Source organism: Acipenser ruthenus, chromosome 6, assembly GCF_902713425.1.
Source record: "Acipenser ruthenus chromosome 6, fAciRut3.2 maternal haplotype, whole genome shotgun sequence".
Lineage (NCBI taxonomy): Eukaryota > Metazoa > Chordata > Actinopteri > Acipenseriformes > Acipenseridae > Acipenser > Acipenser ruthenus.
In genome coordinates this window covers 55,986,518-56,011,928 of record NC_081194.1, presented here as the reverse complement: position 1 = coordinate 56,011,928, position 25,411 = coordinate 55,986,518, and the positions used below count along the sequence as shown (strand labels likewise).

At 38.2% G+C, this 25,411-nt stretch overlaps 1 protein-coding gene across 2 annotated transcripts in view; it reads left to right on the top strand.

Moving 5' to 3' along the window:
• The first annotated feature begins 433 nt into the window (after nt 1-433).
• LOC117411343 (protein-tyrosine kinase 2-beta-like) overlaps nt 434-25,411 on the top strand; it is a 67,581-nt gene continuing 42,603 nt past the window's right edge. For both annotated transcript variants that reach the window (XM_034018710.3, XM_034018709.3), the window contains exons 1-2: nt 434-535; nt 22,641-22,890. In XM_034018710.3, the coding sequence (XP_033874601.1) occupies nt 22,687-22,890 (204 nt within the window). In that variant the 5' untranslated portion in view covers nt 434-535; nt 22,641-22,686. The remainder of the gene's footprint in view (nt 536-22,640; nt 22,891-25,411) is intronic.

Sequence of the window (25,411 nt, the reverse complement as noted above, 5' to 3'; positions counted from 1 at the left end):
TATTAAAAGAGAAATTGATTGTCTGTTTTAAGATAAATTAGTTATCTGTTTTCAGTTTAAGTTTGCAAAAAACATGTATAATTAACTGGCACTTGCTTTAAGTTTTCCTACAAACCTTATGATTGTACCTGTACCCAAAATCTGACAGCGTATCATTTTCTGACATTACATGGATCATTATCTGACGATGTACCACTTTCTGACACTATTTTCACTATTTTCACTGAGGTTTGTATCCTAAATAATCTATACATTTAATAAATAATCTTAAACCTTGTCATTTTTAAAAATGTTTTCACTGGACATGCATGTAAAACAGTCTCATGAGAATAACACGTCGTGTAAGCCAATGGTAGACGTTTGAGAAAGCTAAAAAAGCAATAAGGAAGTCCCCTACTACAGTACAAACAAAAATGCAGGGGTGTGGCTTAATATTTATGAAGCCATCTAATCTTGGAGTGCAACGTTAAAAGAACAGTCATTCACCTGCCCTCGGAACAACAGTGAAAAGGAATACAACGTGACTTTCGTTTAGGTGAGTTGACTGCAATAGAATAACAACAATACCGAACTTTGTGTGAAAATTCGCAGTTAGCGACTCGCCTCATTAGTGCTACCTGGTATGTTTAAACAAGTTACCACAGAGAGTAAAGACTAAAGTATGCAAACGGAACACGTCGTAGTAGGAAGTTAATGCAGGACAGCATAGTATGTCTGTATGTGGCCCAAGGGAACACAAGTCTGGCTGAAGGGTAGCATTAGTTCAATTAATAAGGGCTGCTGTATTTATAAACGAAAAAAGAAATACGGTACAGTATTCATCACGCAGCAGGCTGTCGTTGTTATTCTGGTCGTATACAGACTGTTAATATTACTGGAGGCTACAGTATTTATTTATTTATTTATTTTATCTGAAACGTTTCAGTACAACTTAACGACTTTGTTTTACATGGGTAAAAACTTAAATGTTTAGTTTTCGACTAAACTAAAACATCCCTTTCTAAAAACACTACATTCGAGGTATTTGGCTTGACCCAAAGGTTTTAAAATTATGCTGTGTACATGATCACATGTTGTAAGTTTGTGTGTTTTATATGTGAAATGTATTTCTTTGTGTACGTTGTTTATCTTACAGTAGTCGGCTCCAGGTGAGTTACGGCTAAACGAGATTTTTTTTATATATATTTGCTACAAGCAGGTCGTTTACAGAGACGAGCAATGCCACCTAGTTTGGAATGTTGGAAACGAGCTGTCTGCGTATACAATCCAATGTTCATTTATAACTATTAACAGAAATAATAAACAACAACAACAATAACAATAACAATAACAATAATAATAATAATAATAATAATAATACAAGTTTCGTCTATATGTCTTTCTCAATTTCTAAATAGCTAATGTTCCATTGGAGCGACAGGTTTTTGGACAGTACAGGAATTCTGTGTACTAACAGTCGCACAGGGAGTATTGTGGTGATGTTTTGAGGCATTGTTTGATTCAGGTTGATTCTGGGAGGACGCCCGCTGTTTGGGAGTTGTTTCGGCTTCTAGTTTGTAATTCTTGCCCGGGGACCAGGGGCTGTTGATTTTATTTTTTTTTCTTCTCCATTGTTTATGTGCTGATTTGTTGAACAGCCCCTAAGGTGCACTTGGGTGTGCATTTACACTTCTTCCACAGATCCGAAATTCTTTTTGTGCATCTATCCCACACACATTTGCTTTCATCACATAACTTAGTAAGACACTGAAGGTAGTAAGCAGCAAAATAAAACACAATCACAAGCATTGTGTCTGGTTTAAACAGGATTTTAAAATACCTTTTTGTGAGTATTTTTACTAGTAATCAGATAATACAAGCTAACTACAGTTAATGTGGATTGATCTTCAAAATTACTAATGCAATACAAAAAAAAACATGTGCTAGTTTTATCTTTATCCAGCCTACATAATTTATTGTGTAAATTAAAATAACCTGCATAATGTATATATATTTTTGATAATGCATTATAATGCAGTTACAAGGTAAGTACTTAATACTATAATAATTGCAGTAAACCAGTGTCATCTGTAAGTAGCTAGTAAGTAATTGTAGTATTGATAAGCCCTATAATTAAATACATACAGAAAAAAGGCCTCAATTGTACCTGAGAAAGTAAACCCTTTGTTTTTCTTCACACTTATTGTATCAGTACGATCTTGTTTTATGCTCTAGAAAGAGTGCAAAGAAGAGCGACCAGAATTATTCTGGGATTAAAAAGCATGTCATATGCAGACAGGCTTAAAGAATTGAATTTATTCAGCCTTGAACAAAGAAGACTACGCGGCGATCTGATTCAAGCATTCAAAATTCTAAAAGATATTTACAATGTAGTCCCAGGGGACCTTTTCAACCTGAAAAAAGAAAGAAGGACGAAGGGACACAAATAGAGATTAGATAAATGGCATTCAGAGCAGAAAATAGGAGGCACTTTTTTACACAGAGAATTGTGAAGGTTTGGAACCAACTCCCCAGTAATGTTGTTGAAGCTGACACCTTTGGATCCTTCAAGAAGCTGCTTGATGAGATCCTGGGATCATTAAGCTACTAACAACCAAACGAGCAAGATGGGCTGGATGGCCTCCTCTCGTTTGTAAACTTTCTTATGTTCGTATGTTCTTATATAGGTGTTTTTGCTATTCTGAAGTGTTTCTGTTTTAAAGAGTTTTAGTGCTGTTTCTGCCTCACGTTCTTTACAGTGTGGTCAGCTCTACTGAAGAAGCTCCAGACAGTAGAAATACTGTTTGTCATTTAATGTGTCAAAATACTGTATAAATATTATACATATTATTGCACTTAAAGCATGGTATTTTGATTGCACATACAGCCCTACTTTGACTTATCTGTGTAATAAAAATCCCTGGTTTCACTGACACCTACTATCACTAATCTTGGACTAAATAACATTTGGTAAAGCAATCCAGGACCAGTACAGGTTAGGGTCTGTGAAAACTGAGGCTAATCAATGTTGCTGGTTGGATTCTGTTCACAAAGTCTTGATAAATCAAATATTTGACTCTATTCACAAAACTTTAAAGACATTACACTAATAAATATTCTATAAACAGGTTAAAATTGAACTGCAAACTTGATTTAATTAATAAAACAGTCCTTTACAAATAGTCCTTTGCTAAACATTTCTTAAAACAATCCTGTTGTGAATAGGAATTTGGTATCCATCACACTTTTTCATTAACATCAAACTTTGCTTCTTTTTTTAAGTTTAATATAGTAAATTAGGTCTGCAGTTGCCTTGTTAGGTGGTCACACTAAGCAATGATCCGAGTTCCTGTTTTTAACTTTTCAGTGTTAGATATCTTTTCAAAACTAAGATAGAGCTGCTGTTGATTTTTCTGATGTAAGTCAGCAATCACGCAGTGATTTACCAGTACTGTTAAGAGAGTTGTTATCCTGATTAATAATTAGCCTGTGTGTGTATTGCTGTACGTTCTCTTTTGTAAGCCTCTGTACAAAAACTGTTTATTTGAAAGCAGGCTTGTATTTTGTTAGAGTGGAATTTGCTAAAGGCAAATAAGAAATGATGAAGAAAAACGTGAAGAACCAGGAACAAGTATCTTGTTATCCAGAAAAAAAACACAAACAAAGCTTTAAATAGGCTAATGCTGGGCAGGGTGGTGCAGTGTTGCAGCTTACACTAAATGTGCTGACACATGAAAAGCTATAAAGTGTATGGAGATTTAAAATAGTCATTAGGTTACCAGGAAAAAATATATTAACAAAGGTCTGAAGATTTACTAATTAATCACAGGGTGTTAATATATATATATATATATATATATATATATATATATATATATATATATATATATATATATATATACAGGTATATATATTTAAACACTTTATGTCCTGCTCAGAGGCTAAATTAGTTCAATATAATATTTAAGGCCATGGCTGGAAGGTCCAAGGTTTCAAACCCTGCTAATTATAATGGACAATCTAGGGATCAATACTGACACCAGGCCTCTGGCCTCTCAAGTAAGCAGTCCTAACGGTTGACTGCTTTTGGCATCTTTCCCTCTGCCCAGTTATTGCTGGGTTGATAGTGCACATATTTTGGAAATGTTGATGGTTGTAGCTATTTTAAGTAACAACACTATTATTATTTTGGGGATAGGTTTGAACCCCACTTTAATAGCCTGTATAATATGCAGTGTGTTTAATAATTACAGTGTAAGTTGTACCGAGCCGATCAAACTTTGTCATATATTTTTTATAGCATTTCACTGGTTTTATGTTTAGGAAATTATGCTTCTTTTCTCCAGAGCTACTTTGTTGAGAATCATATGACCCATGGTTTGAAGCCATTTTTGCAATTTCAATGCAAAGTGCCTATGATGAAGAAGAAAGTACATATCTGTTAGTGATGGCGAGCACCTGCCCTTTTAGTGTCGTCTGCACGTTACTAATCTAGGTAGATGTTTTTTTTTTTTATTCCGCACACAGATGGCTGTAGTTTTCCTACCACCAGTGGTGTAGTCCTAAATCTTAAGTACCAGAACGAAAATTCAAACAAAACCAACTTACACAAATTCACATTTAGTTGTACATTGAACTTGAGGTAGCATTTAATAGGTAATGCATGCGTCTCGCATGCAGCTTTTAGGCTACTCCCCCTTGTCAGTGTTGCCAGATTGGCGTTTTTTCCAGCCAAAATTGGCTCGTTTTAAAAGCATCTAGCAGGTAAATAATATCTTCGGTGGTTTGGTTATTTTTTGGCTATTATTATCATGCATGTTTTTTTTCTATTCCTTTTGATTATGAGGTCATCACCAGCGCAGAACTTCAATCACTACGATGCCCTTTGTAGTATTAGTATATCACATTCTACACTATCTTCTTTCTAGTAATTTGCATAAAATTACAAATCACACAAACGCTCATTTATTTTTTATTCGTCACCAATTTAAGAACTGTATCAGTACAATTGTAATTTTTTTTGGCTGGTTTAAAAAACACTGGATTTGGATTACTTCCAAAATTTAGGTGGGGTGTTGCAAAAAAATTTGGCAGTGCTGCCCTTAACCTCCCCCAGCTAAATCAGAGACACTGAAAAAACATGGACACACATTCCAGCCCACCGGCACCTCATTCCTCCCCCACCAAATCATAGCTTAACATACCCTTTTTTCCTGCAAATTTACAATGTTACCCCAGGGCACAAAGTGCCATACTAAGCTAGTTTGAAAGGCAGTCGCTCATTCCAATCCCCGGGTCTCTGCACTGACCGATATACAAAGCAGCTTTAAACCTGTGTTTATGGCCACAGTTGTAGGTTGCACTTTTGCTGTCTTTGTCAGCATTTTTACAAAAAAAATTGTTAGCCTTCTTAAAGTAGTACTGTAGAAGTCCCTAATGTTCTCTTCATTGCATCACGACTGAGTGAAGTCAGACAATTGTGCGAGAGATGTGTGTTAACTTCTTGATTACCTCATTTTCATGGACAGCCAACTTGAGTCGATTCTGAGTGTGCTCAAATTGGTCTGAATTTTCACAGAACTTGAGTTGATGGGCAACTCAAGTTGGTGAAAAAGAGGCGTTTCCATGCTTTTCCGAGTGACCCGAGTTATCACGAGAGTTGGGCAGGAAATACTAACGATTTCCCCCAGAAATACTTGCGAGTTAAAGAAATATTTGCAACGTGCATTCGCTGCAGACGGTATCACAGTCAGATTGTCAATGATTTAAAAGATAAATCCATCTAGATATTCTTTCACATTTGTTTCACACAGTACATACACTATACCTCTGGCAGACTGGTATGCAGAACAGTGAAAGAAGAGTTGGACAAGGGAAATATTGTGTCAGATGTCAAAGTGGATATGAGAATGGCATCAAAACTGGTATGTAGGGAATCGGACACTGATTTTTTTGTTCCTTGTGCCTATTCAATGAAAAGATTTGATTTCCCCACAGAAAAGAGTTTGCTTCATTGGTGCCAAGGCACTGAAATTAGAGAGGTTGGGCACCATATAAGCATTTTCATAACAAATCAGTAAATAATCTTAAATTAATTCTTAAGTCAAGGAAAAAAGTACTGGAACGATGTTTCAGCGCGTTCCATCTCGGATACACCAGGGCCTACCACGTATAATTTCCTTAACCCCTTAAGGTACACAAGGAATAGAGGTGTTGTTCAAATGGTTTCTTTTTTAAATACATTTGGGAGTGACTCAAGTATCACAAGGAAACTGACAGTTTGGATGACCAGATCCAACCTGTCAGTACATTTTTCAAACCCTGTTTCGTGCATCTCATTGCAAAAATAAGAAAGTTTGCATCATTCGGCCAGTTTACATGTGTGATTATGTCACGTGAATCGACAATACATGTGAAACTTGTCAGGGAAAGCTTGTGAAAGTGTCCCAAAAAATGGTCTCAGTATTTTACCGTGAAATTCTCAATTTCTTTGTGAGATTCTAGGAAAAGCTAGTGAAATCAAAATGTTGCCACTGTAAAAGTCACATGGGAATACGTAAGTTACCATGGTCCAAAGGTGGCAGCAGGGAAATTAATGTTTCATTTGCAGTATTTCCTTTATCAGATTGATGTTGCAGATAACCCCACTTTTTCTCTGTCTTCCCTAGCACTTTGCATAATGCTAATCATACACAGATCTAAATGTGTTTGTAAACTATCATACAGATTGCATTTACCAAGTTTTTGTTTAAAATTATTACTAAAAATGTCTGATAAACTGCATCGTGGGCTTGTGAGTTCAGGTGGTTACAGCTACTGTACAGTACTTCAGAATACACTTGCAAATAGCTTTCCAAACAACTGTCAAAATGACTTTATTATAAAGTACTAAGTACTATGTTTAAATGTGTATAACTATACCCCAGTGCAATTTCTCCTAGTTACTTATGTCTGAGCAATACCCGTGTCCATCCTCCACTTACGTCCATTGGAGCGATGAACAGGCTCTGGTGTTAATATCGATAAGGAAGAGGATATGATGAGGCAGCTTGATACAATGCACAACACGAACATTGTTTAACCCACTCTCAAAATAAAATGTGGTGTGGAATTTTCATGACGTATTTCTTGGGAATCAGCAATACTACTCAATATTCCAATTCTTTATTAAGCAGAAGCAGTCATACAAGTACAGCACATGCTATATTTGGTATAAAGAGATAGAAAATAAGCTAATAAAACAAAAATGTGATACAAAATAAAAGTACACTGTCGGGTTACAAAAATAAAGCTAGCAGTGCATCTCTAATAGCAGGACCCTCTTCATATCGCTGTTATGCAATTCTTGCTGGAGGCTGAGGTAGCTGTTCCTCTGCTTGCCTGAGCACCTCCTTACCGTCCTGGCACAGATTGTGCAGGATACAGCAGGCTGTAATAATTTGGGGAACAAGCTTGTGGTTCACTTCAGTACGCTTCAGTAAATAAGAACATAAGAAAGTTTACAAACGAGAGGAGGCCATTCGGCCCATCTTACTCGTTTGGTTGTTAGTAGCTTATTGATCCCAGAATCTCATCAAGCAGCTTCTTGAAGGATCCCAGGGTGTCAGCTTCAACAACATTATTTGGGAGTTGGTTCCAGACCATCACAATTCTCAATTCTTTTAGCCTGTCTGCATACGACATGCCTTTTAAACCTGGGATTATTCTGGTCGCTCTTCTTTGCACTCTTTCTATAGATTTCTGGGCTAAATTGCAACGGAACACATTTAGATACTCTGCAGTCAGTAAGACATTACTGATTGCAGCATAAGTCATTTGATTAGATGTTTTTACCTTACTGCCTGTGCCTCTGTTTCCTCCCTCCATCCCTTTCACCAGCATATTTTAGCCATGATTTTATGAAGGCTTCAATTGCAGCATCGCTTGCACCATCTACATACATTCTGTCAGTTATCCATAACTGTCAACACTGTCATTAGATTTTAGTTTCAATATACACTAAGGGCCCTATTTAGCAATGTTCGCAAACCCCTAAGGCAATCGCAAAACACTTTTGCCAACAGTTAGCGCACTAGAATCAGGCGCACGTGTGGGCAAACAGACTTTACCCACCTATGTGATTTAGCAACCGTGTTTTAATGCTCATTCGGCAAGTCAGCATTAGCGCTGGACATGGGCTGAACTTTAGGGGCATGTCCTCATTTACATACAAATGTATGTAGCAAACCGTCAACAGTGTTAGCGTTTGTGTTTCAATTGACATGTGAAAACCAGGTCTAAACTGTGCGCAAATTACATGGTCGACTATAAATACCGGTGAAACTACAAGGGAAAAAAGTGAGAGAAAAAAAAAAAAAAAAGAAATATGGAGTGCACACTGGATTAATGTGATACTTTGTAATGTGATACTGTGCACTGTGATTTTGTAACAATTGTAAGTTTCCCTAGATCAGGGCGTCTGCTAATAAATAAATAAATAATAATAATAATAATAATAATAATAATAATAATTTCTACGTGGCTAGATAAAGACAGGAAGAAGATATGCCCCCAAATATTTAGAAGTCATCTGCCTTTCCTGAGCCTGTCTGACACACAATTCGCTGGAGTTGATAACACTACAACGGACTCATCCTCAGATTCAGGGCTTGACCAAAATTATCAGTTTGGTCTGGAATAAATTACATTATTAATTTACATTTAAAATGATGATGTAACCATATGGAACATACAGAGACTTGACACAAGTAAATAGACATTCAAGTTTGAAAGAACATCTGTTTATTCTGGAACCACTTTGTGGAGCATCCCTTTGCCTTGTGCACGGCAGCAGTGCGCTTACATATTGTGTCAGCAATCCTGGTCTATGGGTTTGCAGCCCATTCCTGGCACAGAATCTATATTAGGGAGTCACAGGAAGTGGGTACAGTGCTGTCAGTGCTCCCAGGAAGTGCTTCAGTCTGTACAGTGCTGAGAATACATTTTGACGCACTATCATTAAAATCAATTCCCTTTTTCCATGCATTACTGTGCCAACATTCATAGTATTTGTTCAGTACTCTATATATAAACCTAAAAGTGGGATATGTGTATATTTCCTCCACTATATTGAAAACTAAAATGACATGACTTACATTCTCTTACGCTTGTGCAGTGGTTCATCATCTGTTTGCACAAGGTATTTTTTTTAAAGCTCTACTGTGGGACTCTACTGTGGGGAAAAAAAAAAAAAACATTCTGATAGTTGTAACTTGTACTAAAGAATGTTCTTAAGTTTTATGACAATTGTAGAGATAATAAATACTTTACCTGATTTGTAAAAAAAAAAAAATGGTGTGTTCCTGCCAGGAATTTGCAGGAGGTTCCTTGTTTTGAACTGCCTTATTAATCATGTTTCCTGTTTTGTAAGAAGGCCACTATCCCCTTGCACCCAAATGCTTGGGACAGCTGACACTTCTTGGTTGTTCACAAATTTGACGATTGAAAACATGATTTAAAAGATTTGGATGACAAATACATTAAACATTTTTTTATTAAAAAAACCCAACAAACAAACAGACTAACTTTGTGAGTCATGCAGTGTAATATATATATATATATATATATATATATATATATATATATATATATATATATATATATATATATATATATAAAAACACATAATGCTGTCCTCATGTACCAACGTGTTATTAATTATTTAATTATTTATTTTATTAATTATAATTTATAAGTAATTACACATTACCACCTGTAAGTTGGTTACTTATTTGCCGGTGGGTCCTTCTTAGATTAATCAAATAACCCTAGATTCTAATTAGGTAGCAGCCATAGATATTATTTAAATTACAAAAAAAGAAAAAGAAAATAGAAATAAAATCAATACTAATTAATATTAATACCTTTCATTATAAACCAAAACCGACTAAACAAAAAATGGTGTTTCCTGTGGTGTGAAAGATGCTTATCAAAAGTATAGGTTCTAGTCATTTTGTCACATTTCTGCACAGTTTCGCTTGTCGCATTGCGTCTACTGGGTAGCAGCCTTAATGCTGTAGAAATGGTGCTAAGATGATTACTAGTAAACCCTTTTCTTAAACTTCAGTTATATATCTTAGTCATTTATGATTTCCATTACATGAGAGTAGGTGTTAAAACTTCATGCTTATATTTGACTCAGCTCTCGCCAAGATAAGCACCAACTAAGACATAGCTTCTTTTACTGTAAACTAAAGTGAACCATCTGCATTTCCTTCCATCTGATGATGTAGCTATCCTTCTGCCTGGTGTTGATGGCCGAAGTGTAATGCTGGCTCCAGGGATCAGTATATTTTGCCTCCCTGGTGCATCAGCACACACAACGGCTGCAATCCTGGCTCCAGGGATCAACCACTGTGCGGCCTTCCTAGCGCATCAGCATGACAAACGTCTGAGTAGGGTACTTCTCTGGGGTCTTCAAGTGGGCACCTTCCATCCTTGGTGTTTCGTCGACTAGCCCATGACACTTTAAGGGGGCTCGGCAGTGATTCTGGCGTCCCAGCATCACCCCTCTCCATCCCCGACTCAGCTTATACATCAACTAATGACTTACTAAAAATAAAAAAGACATTCAAATGTTATGTGTACTCACTATTCTGTTATTAAACACAAATCCATTCAAAACAACAAAATGCATTAACCCTGAGATGCACATGGAAATGTAAAGGCAAAACCTTTAATATAAGTACTGGTAGCTCAAGTATTTTCAACATTGTTATAATATGTATTCCAGGCCTACTAAAAAATAGTATTACCGGTATATCTTTAAATCACACACCTCACGGTCGCTAGGTTTGAAATGATGTATATTTTGTATACTACAGAAAATGGCCTTTTTAAGCCTTTCGGGCTGATTACCGAGAGATATGTACCGGTAAGCGAGAGCCATAAAGAGCAAGCTTATTTGAACACAAAGTATCAAAATGAGATATCGTTTACTGGCAATCAAATACCTGTGTCATCCACAATGTTCTGTAATGTCTGCCAGTTTTTTTTCCACACCAGTCTTTAGCTTTACAGTAGTCGTTTGCTAAAACGGACATGTTGGGGGATCGAGAATGTGTCCGAAATAACAAGATGTCAGGTTGAAAAAAAAAAAAAAATGACACACTGTCACAAAGACGGCCGGAGTGGGTGGCGTCAGACCAGAAGCAGGGAGTAAACAGACAGAGACTTGGGGTTTTGGTGGAGCTGAGCGAATGGTTTCGCTCAGCATTTAATAAAACAGCACAGAAAATAAAAGGGACACGGCACTACACAATTCACGGGACACGGCACTACACGCCAAAATAAAAAGACAAACAAAAACGGACTACACAGACAAAACACGGTGAGCAGATTTAACTATTACTATTACTATTATTATTATTATCTTTACCTCCGTCTCCAATCCCGTTCTCCACTCACCGAACACCTAACCCCGACTGAGTGAAAATGTGCATCTATATATACTGTTGTGCTGGGATTCAATTACTAATTAATTATTCACTTGAATCCCAGCACGTGAATTAATTACGTGCAACCCCGTGCCACACATTACATTTAACCAGCACGTGAAGTGATTTGTGCTCTCCTCGTGCCTAAATACAAATCTACACTTTCTAAATACACGTGAAACACAGACCCGTTTATATCCCGTGTACCAATGACTATACACCAACATTAACACACGCAACATACACACAAATGCACACAGGGACGGGGCGCATTGCCACACACACACATACATTTATAGCACTGAATTTATTTGTATAAATTATGTATAAATCATTGCGCTGAAGTAACATGAATGTGTCCTCTGTACACATTACATTATGTAAAAATATAGATTACAGTAGGCCTATACAGTATGCAGTAGTAAAATTAAATTAATATCTAGCACACTTTATTGTTACTTTAGTATAGGCTCCCGGAAACACAGCATGCTGCTGTCTTGTACACATTACTGTACAATGCAAACATAATAAAAGCATTATTTGAAATTGAAAGTAAATGGTTTTAGCACATTTTCTATTTTTTTTTTTTTTTTTTTACTGTAGCCTACTTTCTACTTAATTTAAATAGATCAAAATAGATAATGGTGGGCTCACGAGTGGCGCATCCAGTAAAAGCACTCGCTAGAGTGCAGGATACGCTCTATAGCCTGGACGTCGCCGGTTCGAGTCCAGGCTATTCCACAGCCGACGGTGGACGGGAGCTCCCAGGGGGCGGCACTCAATTGGCCGAGCGTCGCCCGGGGGGAGGGAGGGTTAGGTCAGCCAGGGTGTCCTCGGCTCACCGCGCACCAGCGACCCCTGTAGTCTGGCCGGGCGCCTGCGGGCTTGCCTGTAAAGCTGCCCATAGCTGCGTTGTCCTCCGACACTGTAGCTCTGAGGCGGCTGCACGGTGAGTTCGCAGTGTGTAAAGAAGCGGGCGGCTGACGGCACACGCTTCGGAGGACAGCTTGTGTTCATCTTCACCCCTCCCGAGTCAGCACAGGGGTGGTAGCGGTGAGCTGAGCCTAAAAAATAATTGGGCATTTCAAATTGGGGAGAAAAAATTATTTAAAAAAAAAACAAAAAAACTAATTGGCAACGACTAAATTATATAAAAAAAAAAATAGATAATGGTGCCACATTGACACATTATGATACTATATAGTACTTTACATATACTGCACACAGTTTACGAAAATTAATCATTCAAAAATGTTCATAGTACACGTGACTGCAACAAGTAAAACACATAGCCTACCCCATACTTTTGCAAAGCAAAGACTTTAAATTCAGAATTTTAATTGAACAATTGCAGTTAGTTTAACCTCTGTGATTTTAATCATATGTTTATTTCTGTTGAGTCTTTGGTGTCAGTATAACAGCTGTTTTTTTTCAGTATGTCTCTTTGGATCATGCAATTGACAGTGACTTAGTGTCACACTGAAGTTGATATTATTGGGGAACATACGTTGTGCCCGGCATATTATCCAAGGGACTACTGTACCATTTTAAACAAGCCTGTCAGTGACATTCATCAACCGTCACGGCTGTAACTTCAAAATTAGAGCCCTCAGTCACATGAAAAGGTAGACCACCAGGACCGATTTCATATGTAAAAATATAAGTTTGATATTCAGACAGACAGATGCCTTCATACCTCTAGATTCTGACACTTCAATGGCTTTTACTAAAGTATATCCAGGTTGTTAGGATGTGTGGGTGTTTGTTCTATAAAAGCAGAAGTCAATGTATAGAATAAATGCAAAATGCAACCAAATCAGGAATTTTATACATTAAATGACTTTGTTTTTATCAGAACTTGCTATAACACTGGTACAAGAGTAATGGTTATATATCTTTTCATGGTTAAGATTTGAGCAAATGAATGGGGAGCAAGTGACAGCTACTGCATATTTGCTCTAGTGCATTTAAGAATACCTATATCAATAAGCAAGGTCACAACCACAAATTCAAATGACATTTGAGAACACGTACATGATGTCTGGAATGCATATTTATATAGAGAGCATTTTGTCTGAGTTGAGTGCCACTGGTAATACAGTTTAACATCAAATGAAGCCCAACTCTTTTAGCACAGCAGACAGCATGTTGGTTACTTAAGATGTGTCTTTTATCCTCCGTTGTACACATATGAACTTAAGAACATAAGAAAGTTTACAAACGAGAGGAGACCATTCGGCCCATCTTGCTCATTTGGTTGTTAGTAGCTTATTGATCCCAGAATCTCATCAAGCAGCTTCTTGAAGGATCCCAGGGTGTCATCTTCAACAACATAACTGGGGAGTTGTTTCCAGACTCCCTCAATTCTCTATGTAAAAAAGTGCCTCCTGTTTTCTGTTCTGAATGCCCCTTTATCTAATCGCCATTTGTGACCTTTGGTCCTTGTATCTTTTTTCAGGTCGAAAAAGTCCCCTTGATCGACATTGTCAATATCTTTTAGAATTTTGAATGCATGAATCAGATCACAGCATAGTCTTCTTTGTTCAGGACTGAATAGATTCAATTCTTTTAGCCTGTCTGCATATGACATGCCTTTTAAACCCGGAATAATCCTGGTCGCTCTTCTTTGCACTCTTTCTAGAGCAACAATATCCTTTTTGTAGCTAGGTGACAAGAACTGAACACAATATTCTAGATGAGTTTTGTGCACCATCTTTCCACATGGCTGACGATGGGATGTGGAGAAGTGCATGCTTAAGTGGGGGAGTATAAATGAGCTTCCTCCTCTATCTGACTACATTGAGTCATACATGAGTAATATACAGAAGTCACGTTGGTCGGCTATGCCAAAAGTATTGTGCTAGTGATGATTTGTTGGCATATGAAACCATGGACCCTCTTTCCAGCACTGGCGACCAGTGTCCCTATTAAACATGTGCTGAAGTGCCCCTAAGAAATCGAGGAGGAATGCCATCCCAACTCTTCAAGTTTCTCTATAACTGAGAACTGTACTTGCACTCGTTAGTTTTTAAATAGGAAAAGGGTTTCTTGTTGTCATAGACTGTGATCACCAAATTCCATCTTCAGATAAACAAACTAGACACCATATTATTATTATTATTATTATTATTATTATTATTATTATTATTATTTATTTCTTAGCAGACGCCCTTATCTACGACTGCAACTTACAGTCGTAGACAAAAAATAAATTTCAAGAATCACAGTACAAGTATTAATACTATTAAGAGCAAGATAAAATACAATGACTTCAGTTCTAGGACAATGACTTCATATGTCCTGTCATGAATAAGAATGCACTTTCTAGTGAAGCATCAGCTTCTCAAAATCATATTTTACACTGCAGTGTATAGGTATTTCCTTTATGTGTTATGTATTAGTTGTAGGCACACTTCTGCAACAACGTGCAGCAACGGGGTTATAATGGACACATACGAACTCTGCTAAATTTACATTTAAAAAGTAGATTACATTTTTTGTGAATGTTGTTTTTCTGCTAACATTTTACAACAGACAGTGTGTATATATATATATATATATATATATATATATATATATATATATATATATATTTATATACAGTACTGTGCAAGGCAGGTGTATATATATACAGTACTGTACAAGTTTTATATATACAAAAAATGCTGTAAAGTAAGAATGCTTTCAAAAATAGACATGTTAATAGATTATATTTATCAATTAACTAAATGCAAAGTGAGTGAACAGAAGAAAAATCTAAATCAAATCTATATTTGGTGTGACCACCCTTTGCCTTCAAAACAGCATCAATTCTTCTAGGTACACTTGCACAAAGTCAGGGATTTTGTAGGCATGTAGTCAGATGTATGATTAAACAATTATACCAAACAGGTGCTATTGATCATCAATTCAATATGTAGGTTGAAACACAATCATTAACTGAAACAGAAACAGCTGTGTAGGAGGAATAAAACTGGGTGAGGAACAGCCAAACTCAGCTAACAAGGTGAGGTTGCTGAAGACAGTTTACTGTCAAAAGTCATACACCATGGCAAGACTGAGCACAGTAACAAGACACAAGGTAGTTATACTGCATCAGCAAGGTCTCTCCCAGGCAGAAATTTCAAGGCAGACAGGGGTTTCCAGATGTGCTGTCCAAGCTCTTTTGAAGAAGCACAAAGAAACGGGCAACGTTGAGGACCGTAGACGCAGTGGTCGGCCAACGAAACTTACTGCAGCAGATGAAAGACACATCATGCTTAGTTCCCTTCGCAATCGGAAGATGTCCAGCAGTGCCATCAGCTCAGAATTGGCAGAAAACAGTGGGACCCTGGTACACCCATCTACTGTCCGGAGAAGTCTGGTCAGAAGTGGCCTTCATGGAAGACTTGCGGCCAAAAAGCCATACCTCCGACGTGGAAACAAGGCCAAGCGACTCAACTATGCACGAAAACACAGGAACTGGGGTGCAGAAAAATGGCAGCAGGTGCTCTGGACTGATGAGTCAAAATTTGAAATATTTGGCTGTAGCAGAAGGAAGTTTGTTCGCCGAAGGGCTGGAGAGCGGTACACGAATGAGTGTCTGCAGGCAACAGTGAAGCATGGTGGAGGTTCCTTGCAAGTTTGGGGCTGCATTTCTGCAAATGGAGTTGGGGATTTGGTCAGAGTTAATGGTCTCCTCAATGCTGAGAAGTACAGGCAGATACTTATCCATCATGCAATACCATCAGGGAGGCATCTGATTGGCCCCAAATTTATTCTGCAGCATGACAACGACCCCAAACATACAGCGAAAGTCATTAAGAACTATCTTCAGCGTAAAGAAGAACAAGGAGTCCTGGAAGTGATGGTATGGCCCCCACAGGGCCCTGATCTCAACATCATCGAGTCTGTCTGGGATTACATGAAGAGAGAGAAGCAACTGAGACTGCCTAAATCCACAGAAGAACTGTGCTTAGTTCTCCAAGATGTTTGGGCCAACCTACCTGCCGAGTTCCTTCAAAAACTGTGTGCAAGTGTACCTAGAAGAATTGATGCTGTTTTGAAGGCAAAGGGTGGTCACACCAAATATTGATTTGATTTAGATTTTTCTTCAGTTCACTCACTTTGCATTATGTTAATTGATAAATATAAACTATTATCATGTCTATTTTTGAAAGCATTCTTACTTTACAGCATTTTTTCACACCTGCCTAAAACTTTTGCACAGTACTGTATATATATTATTATTATTATTATTATTTATTTCTTAGCAGACGCCCTTATCCAGGGCGACTTACAATCTTAAGCAAATACATTTCAAGTGTTACAATACAAGTAATACAATAAGAGCAAGAAATACAATAACTTTTGTTCAAGCAAAGTACAAGTGTGACAAACCACAATTCAATAATACAGTAGATATATATATTCAGAAAGTAATAGAATGTAGTCTCCAAAAACAAATATTGGTTAGTAGAACATTTTGTTATTGTGGTTAAAGTTTGTTAGTGCACTAAGGTTTTCTGTTTTCGGTTAAAACTGGATGGGGAGAAACATGTTGTGTCTCTGAATGCAATAAAAAAAATAAGAGAAAATAAAAAAAGTAAATAAGAGTGAATAAATATATTTGGGGAGGGGAGTTTGTTATTATGGCTTTATATTTCTTTGTATAAATATTGATATAACACATAGGAACGCATTGCATTTTGTAACCTCGCTCAGAATGCCTCTAGATAGTCAAGAAAGCGCAGGTGAGAAATAGGCTATTTTTCACTTAACATTTCGTTTACTTGTTGTACTAACTGTCCCTTCTGATTGGCTGTGGTGCATCTGTGGCAAAGCTGATCATTTATTTGTGACATTTACTCACAGTGACACTGGACAGAGCTACAATACTTTCTGGGTATTTTTGTGTGGTTTTCTAAACATAAACTTGATATTTTTTGTGACATTTTACAGAATGATGTATTGTGAGGCAACTTTTGGGCAACTTTTTCTGACAGCTATAAACATTATCAAAGAATGTTTTTATAAAAGGTCTTGATTCCTTTTAGAGCTGTCAAGTGCCTTTACAAAGTCACCCATATATAAGAGAATACCACCACCTAGCATAGTAAATGAAACCACATGTATTTTATCTGTAAACATTTTATTTTGAATATGAATTCCTGTTCAACCCTTGGTTATTCCTCTCTCATCATATTTTTTAAATTCTTGCAAAAGACCAGCGAGAAATTGCGTCAGGTTGGCAAAGCTACATCTCAAGCACTGTTGTTATGGGTGTAAACATTTTTAGATAATTAAAACAGGATCCTATTTTTATAGCATATGGTATTTTTTTCATCAGCTTCCGTTTTCATCCATCTCTAACTATAAATAGTGGTACATGTAGCAATACTGTTCTCTAATATCTCAATGAAAACATTGAGGAAGACTGATCCATTGAGTTTGCTTGTCTAATTTGGGTCACTAGTGAGGTGAAAAACTAAATGAACACAGCTGTTCATAGTGTACAGGCCAAATCTTTCGAGACCTGTCGGAGCACTGTTGTCCACAGCATGTACAGTACACTTCACCACAGTACACTACAGTACAGCACAGCACACTACACTATACTGCAGTACAGCACACTACACTACACTACAGTACAGTACAGCACAGCACAGTACACTACAGCACAGTACGGTAAACTACAACACAATATAGCACAGTACACTACAGCACAGTACACTACAGAACAGTACAGCACAGTACACTACAGAACAGTACAGCACAGTACACTACAGAACAGTACAGCTCAGTACACTACAGCACAGTACAGCACAGTAAACTACAGCACAGTACAGCTCAGTACACTACAGCACAGTACACTACAGCACAGTACAGCTCAGTACACTACAGAACAGTACACTACAGCACAGTACAGTACACTACAGCACAGTACAGTACACTACAGAACAGTACAGCACAGTACAGTACAGTACAGTACACTACAGAACAGTACAGCTCAGTAACTACAGCACAGTACACTACAGCACAGTACAGCTCAGTACACTACAGAACAGTACACTACAGCACAGTACAGCTCAGTATACTACAGCACAGTACACTACAGTACACTACAGCACAGTACAGTATACAACACAATGCAGCACAGTACACCACAGCACAGTACAGTACAGTTCAGCACAGTAAAGTACACTACAGCACAGTACAGTACAGTACAGCACAGTAAAGTACAACACACTACAGTACAGTACACTACCAGGGAATTGGTCATGTGATCTCCAGGAATCAGTATATATTGTGAGTTGGAGGTATAAGGAGCTAGATTTACCCCGCAATATAGATAGGACGGTGCTGGGGAGAGAAGTACCTCCTTAAACGTTTAGCTTGCATCTCTCAATTGTAAAAAGGTGTTGTTCTTTTGTAAATACAATTGCAAGGCTCATTTGAACCCTGGAACTTTTCCAATTGCAACAGTCTTACTCCCAGAATCTGAGACAAGCAAGGTATCACCATATATCACAACAACCTTTATCTTTACAGTGGGCTTAGTGGCAGTTTAATTCACATGAGTGTTTAGATCTGCTGCCTCTTTGATCATCACAGTCATAGTAGTCGCAGTATTAGTCTTTTTGCAAAGTTACTTGCCCTAGGTTTAAATATGAATTATGGTACCACCGTCATTATAGTAGTTTTAAAAAGTGTCAACTAATAAGAATGACATGATTAACTGCAATTATACTAACACTGCAAAATAATTCCCAGAACCATGAGGTATCTTTATCATAGTTGTTGATTGCTTTGTTATCTGGTACTTTTTAAAGGGCGCTACAAGGGTAACAGCACAATATGTAAAATGTCATCCTAAGTAAGTGCTGAAAGAGTTATCTGATTTTATTGTGCAAGATGCAGCCCCTGCTTGCTTTCTGTATTTGGTCCTCTTTTCCCCAGCGCTGCTAGGTGGTGATGTCACCTGACAGTCAGTCGGCTTGCAAGAGAGAATTTAGAGAAAGCTCAGGAACACTCATGTGCTGACATGCAGACTGTTTTGGGATAATTTCGAGTTAGTACAAGAATGTAAAGAAGAAAAGACACAGCAGTATATAGATTAGGAAAGGAAACTTACTGCAGCAGATAAGACACATCATGCTTACTTCCCTTCGCAATCGAAAGATGTCCAGCAGTGCCATCAGCTCAGAATTGGCAGAAAACAGTGGGAATGGTACACCCATCTACTGTCCAGAAGTCTGGTCAGAAGTGGCCTGCATGGAAGACTTGCGGCCAAAAAGCCATACCTCCGACGTGGAAACAAGGCCAAGCGACTCAACTATGTACATAATCTAATTGTATTGTTATGTTATGTATGTCTTGTTATATATATATATATATATATATATATATATATATATATATATATATACACTACCGGTCAAAAGTTTTAGAACACCTCCATTTTTCCAGTTTTTATTGAAATTTACGCAGTTTAATGTCTCAATGTACAAAAATTTAATCTAAATTTTTTACGCATCAAAGTAGCCACCTTTTGCAGATATAACAGCCGAACACACTCGTGGCATTCTTTCTACAATGGAAATCAAATATTGTTCGGAAAGTTCTTCCCAACACTGTTGCAGAAGTTCCCACAAATGTGTTGCACTTGTAGGTTGCTTTGCTTTCACCCTTCTGTCCAGTTCATCCCAAACCAGCTCGATGGGGTTTAAGTCTGGAGACTGTGCTGGCCATTCCATGATTTGAAGCCTACAGTCTTGTTCTTTTCTTCTAAGGTAGTTCTGACATAGCCTGGAGGTATGTTTTGGGTTATTATCTTGCTGTAGGATGAACCCCTGACCAACTAGGCATATACCAGAGGGTATTGCATGGTGCTGCAAAATGCTGTGGTAGCAGTTTTGGTTCAGGGTGCCACTCACTCTGTGCAAGTCGCCGACTCTGGATCCAGCAAAAGAGCCCCAGACCATCACGCTTCCTCCTCCATGTTTGACAGTTGGTGTCACACACCGAGGAACCATCCTTTCGCCTACTCGACGGCGTACAAAAACCCTGCGTGAGGAACCGAAGATTTCAAATTTTGATTCATCGGTCCATAAGACCTTCTTCCAGTCTTCAGTAGTCCACTGGCGGTGCTTCATGGCCCAGGCAAGCCTCTTTTTCTTATTTTGCCATCTTAGCAATGGCTTTCTTACTGCCACTCGACCTGTCAAACCTGCAGCTCGAAGTCTTCTCTTCACATTTGAAACTGAGACTTGCTTACTTCGACCAGTGTTAAGCTGTGCTTGAAGCTGTTGTCCTGTGAGCCGCCTATCATGCAAGCTGTTGACTCTCAGAAACTTCTGATTCTGTTGTGGCTTTGGGTCTGCCAGACCTCTTCCTGTCAGAGTTTCCTCCAGTTTCCAAGTGCCTTTTGATGGTGTAGGAAACTGTACTCACTGACACCTTGGCTTTCTTTGCAATTTCTCTAAAGGAAAGACCTGCACTTTTAAGGGTTATAATGGTCTGTCTGTCTTCCTTTGTTAATTGCCTTTTTCTCGCCATTATGAGAGCAATATACTACTTCCTGCAGTACAATACTGTCCAAATAATGCTTAAGAGGGTGTAGTAACACAGTCTGTTCCAGCACTGCTTTTATACAGACAGGGGGTTTGTAAGTAATCAACAAAAGTTGGGACACCTGTAGGAATTGTTAGCATCAACTTTCAAGGCTTAATTTACTTAATTGACAGTAGTCAAGTGGTTCTGGGCAATGCCTTGAGCTACAGTGTCGTGTCCAGAGTGTTGCAGTGAAGGGCTCAGTAGCTACAATCCCTAGTAGAATATTCCAGGCATGCGGCTGCAGATGAAGGGCTGGGGAGGAATGTGCCCGGGGCTGTGTATTAGCACTGCTGTAGACAAAAAACAGCCCTCCACCTTGCCGTTATTTACCTGCGGTGTTGCACGCCTCAGGGGCAGGAATGCTAGTTCAGTAGTCTGAGGCGATACAGCTGATGTCTACCCCACAATATCAGAGCTACTATGTGTATATTATGTTTCTTGAACTACTAAACTTCTTTATAGTTCAGCTCTATTCATGCAGTCAGTTATGTGTTTCAATTTTGTATTTAAAGATCTATTAATGTGCTTCATGGCTACACTGTGGCTTGACCTATAGTTTGAGTCTTTGAAGTGTGGCTACGTTCCCCAATGTAGACCATTAATTTGATGGCATAGGTCAGGAGTATCAAACCCAGGAACAGATGCAGTTTTGAATGGGGGTCCACTATGCTACAAATACAACTTCTTCATTAATGATGATAGAAACACTCCACTATACCAGAGTATACTGTTATTGCCAATACTAGGCATATATGTTTTTATATTGGAAGTTAAGTACTAAAATCATTGTAAAAGATAATGCACTGATTGCACTTTCATGGCAGTTGAGATGGTAATCCATCAACTGAGATCTCAAACGTCAGCTTCAACTGCTCTGTAGTTCTAACAAAACTGATTAAATATTCCAGTGCAAAGTAAAAAGAAAAGGAGCAATCAGCCTCACATACATTTGTTCTTGATCTTTGTTGGATTTTTAATTACACAAAAAGTTGCACATTGTTTCTATGATTTTCAAAATATAAAATTGACAAAATAATATTTTAGGATATCAGTATAGAGACTTCCCTAACTTTATGTTGCGATTGCTGGTCGGACTAAAATAAGTAATGGACGAGCGAGACTGATCAAAACATCAATCGCGGCTGCATCTGGCCCACGGGCCGTATGTTTGGTATCTTGATGAATTAACGGTGTGACAGAGTGAAGGTCAGAAGGTGGGGTGAAAACTGGCCTCCTGACAGTTGGTGGCGCTAGAGCTGTCAGTTCGTGTGACCACCCTTCCCAAGATGGCCGCCGAAAGCTGACTCTACTTAAGGCAGGTTTCATCTTGGTGGGGACTCATGAACTGACAGCTCTAGCGCCACCATCTGTCGGGAGGCCAGTTTTCACCCCATCTTCTGACCTTCTCTCTGTTACAAATGTGTTGAATAAATCCTGCATGCTGCCCTTGTTTAGAAATACTGCAAGAAACCTCTGAAAACATTGTAGGTATAGACGGAATGTTTGTCTTTTGAATTTATGAAGTCTCTTTAAGTATTTCTAGCAGTGTTGATATTTCAGTTATGGATGAGATATATGTTCCTTTGTTTGCAGGGGGGTGGTGTGATGGTGGTGGTACAGCAGTGACCAGCACTGGACGATGGCAGGAGACACCAACACCCTGACATGGAGCATGGGAGACATAGGCCGCAGTTTAGACGGGCTCTCGGATAGACCCCCTGACAGGCTTATTCCAGGGGACAGGGGTGACATCAAGATCCTAAAGGTCTGCTTCATCAGTAACAGCTTCAACCTGGGCAAGAACTTCAAGCTGGTCAAGTGTGAAAGCTCCTGGGCAATCAGGGTAAGTAGGCTTGGCTTCTGCCAGGGCATTTTCTACATCCTTTGGTTCCAGTGGTTAAAGAAACTGGCTTGTAACCAGGAGATCCCCGGTTCAAATCCCAGCTCAGCCACTGACTCATTGTGTGACCCTGAGCATGTCACTTAACCTCCATGTGCTCCGTCTTTCGGGTGAGATGTTGTTGTAAGTGACTCTGCAGCTGATGCATAGTTCACACACCCTAGTCTCATATCTTGCAAAGCGCTTTGTGATGGTGGTCCACTATGAAAGGCGCTATATAAAATAAAAATTATTATTATTATTATTGTTATTATTATTATTATTATTATTATTATTATTATTATTATTATTATTATTATTATTATAATTATCATCCTTTGGTTCCCTGTATGTAACACTTGCAAAATACGTGGCTTCGTGGTATTACGTGGTAGTCAGGTTAAAGTCAACAGTTTTGGTAATATTTAAGCAGCCTTGAAGTGTTTATTCCTAATAAAGTAATTTCAGAATGGTGTCTGGTGCTCCAGTCAGTGCCTCATGTATGGTACAGTCAATGCAAAAAGCTTGTTAAATGTCCTTTTATCAAGTTGATGCTGTTGCTATTTCACCTTCAACTTCAAAAACGCTCAATCATAGTCAAGATTCTAAGGTGTGAATAAGTAGGCAAACGTTTTACTGACTTCTTCAGTATAATGATATTGGGCTGGTTTTGCAGACCTTGATTAGCACTAATCTGGGAGTATCTTTGAAACCAGACATTAGATTTTTTGTGGTAACATTATTATACTAACGAGGATGGTGGTCCTTCCTTACAGTATGATAATTAGGTGTAAACAGAACCCATCATTATTATAAGAAAGTTAATGATGGGGGATATTTAATATTAAATATGTGCCAGCATTAACCCTAAACCGCCACGGCAGTCATTTTATAATCCCCTCTACCTAGAACTGCCACAGCAGTCATTTTGACTGCCTTTTACAATACATGTTTTTATTTTTAATATAACCTACAATATTCTGTATTTTTATATACAAGCCGGTTATCTGTACTGAACCTGGCAGCCATCAATTCCTTCATTTTGTACAAGGAATGCTCCGGGGAAAATATCAGTAGGAGAGATTTCATCTTGAAGCTAGCCACAGCGCTTCGGCAGAAACATTTCGATCAGAAAACTGTAAAGCAGCAGGCTGCAGCAGCTCAACCTGGATTCAGTGCTGCACCAAGTGACACACACAAGAGAAAACATGTTACTTTTGTTTTTACAGTTTTGTGTGTGCATATACCTGTTTACACACTAATTTCTTTTGAAATGTTTATTTTATTATAGATTTTCATTTTTTGAAGTAGTGCTTTATATGTGGTAAGTTAGAAAATAAACCCTTTTATGTTTAATTGTTCATTTAAATACAGTGTTTCGGCTGTGCAGATGTTTGATATGATGTGCTTGAATAAAACTTTTCAGTTGTATCTGACAGTTTGTCTTTCATTTTAATATTGATGTTGTTTATAAATGTAACCGTCATAATGCCTGCCGGCGGCGGTTTCAGGGATGAACATAACCGTGGTGGTTCTAATGTTAAACTAAGAAAGTATGTCATCAGTACTTTAGCTGTATATTTGTGGGATGAAACTATTTTGAGAAAGTACAGCCTTCCCATGGAAAAAGTCTGGCAGCCCTACTGTGCATCATGTCTTGATGTCTGCATGGCATTGGTGTACCGTATGTGTGGTAAATAACTCTACCTGGAAGAACACAACCATAGGTTGCTGTTTTAAGTGATGTGTATCGTAGAATTTGCTCTCCAGCTCCGGGCTGACTGCTAAACCCTGCCTCTGTTCAAGTTGGGCTTGGCTTGCTCACACTTGTCTACAATGGAGGCAGTGCTGTCCATCTAGGCTTGTACCTTACTGCCACATTGTTAGCTCTGACAAATCCCTATAAACCCTAGAGGAAGCAACAAGAAAGCCGGTGTAAGTGCTACGTATTGTTTCAGAACAAAATATAATTCTAAGCTACTCAATGGAAAACTTTGATACTTTCAATGACATTTGACACACATACATTGTCTGTTGCACCTAGCTTCCTGTTAGGTAGTTGCTCTGTCGCATTGCGTGTGTGTTTGGTTGTGTCTGGCTGCAGAAAATATAATTTCCTTTTCACGTTTTGCAAGGGCTTTTCATTGCTAAACTGAGGTAGATGTGGTGTTATTGGTTGAGTATACAGAATCTGATTATTTGGGTCTCAAAATTAATCCTGTTTTACTACATGTCCCCCAAAAAATGTTTTCTTACATAGTATAAATATTAGGGCTGCTCCAATTAACAGATTAATGTGACCGATTAATCAACTAAAGAGTTGATCGCTGATTCATTTTTTTTTTTCAATTTAATCGGGCAGAATTTTATTCTTTTTATTTTAAATAAAATAAACCAATAGAAGATCTGCATTTTCTCCGCGGCAGTCCAATCATAAGTGAGTGGAGGCGAGACGTAAACAGTGGATGGTCTTGAGTAGGTTTAA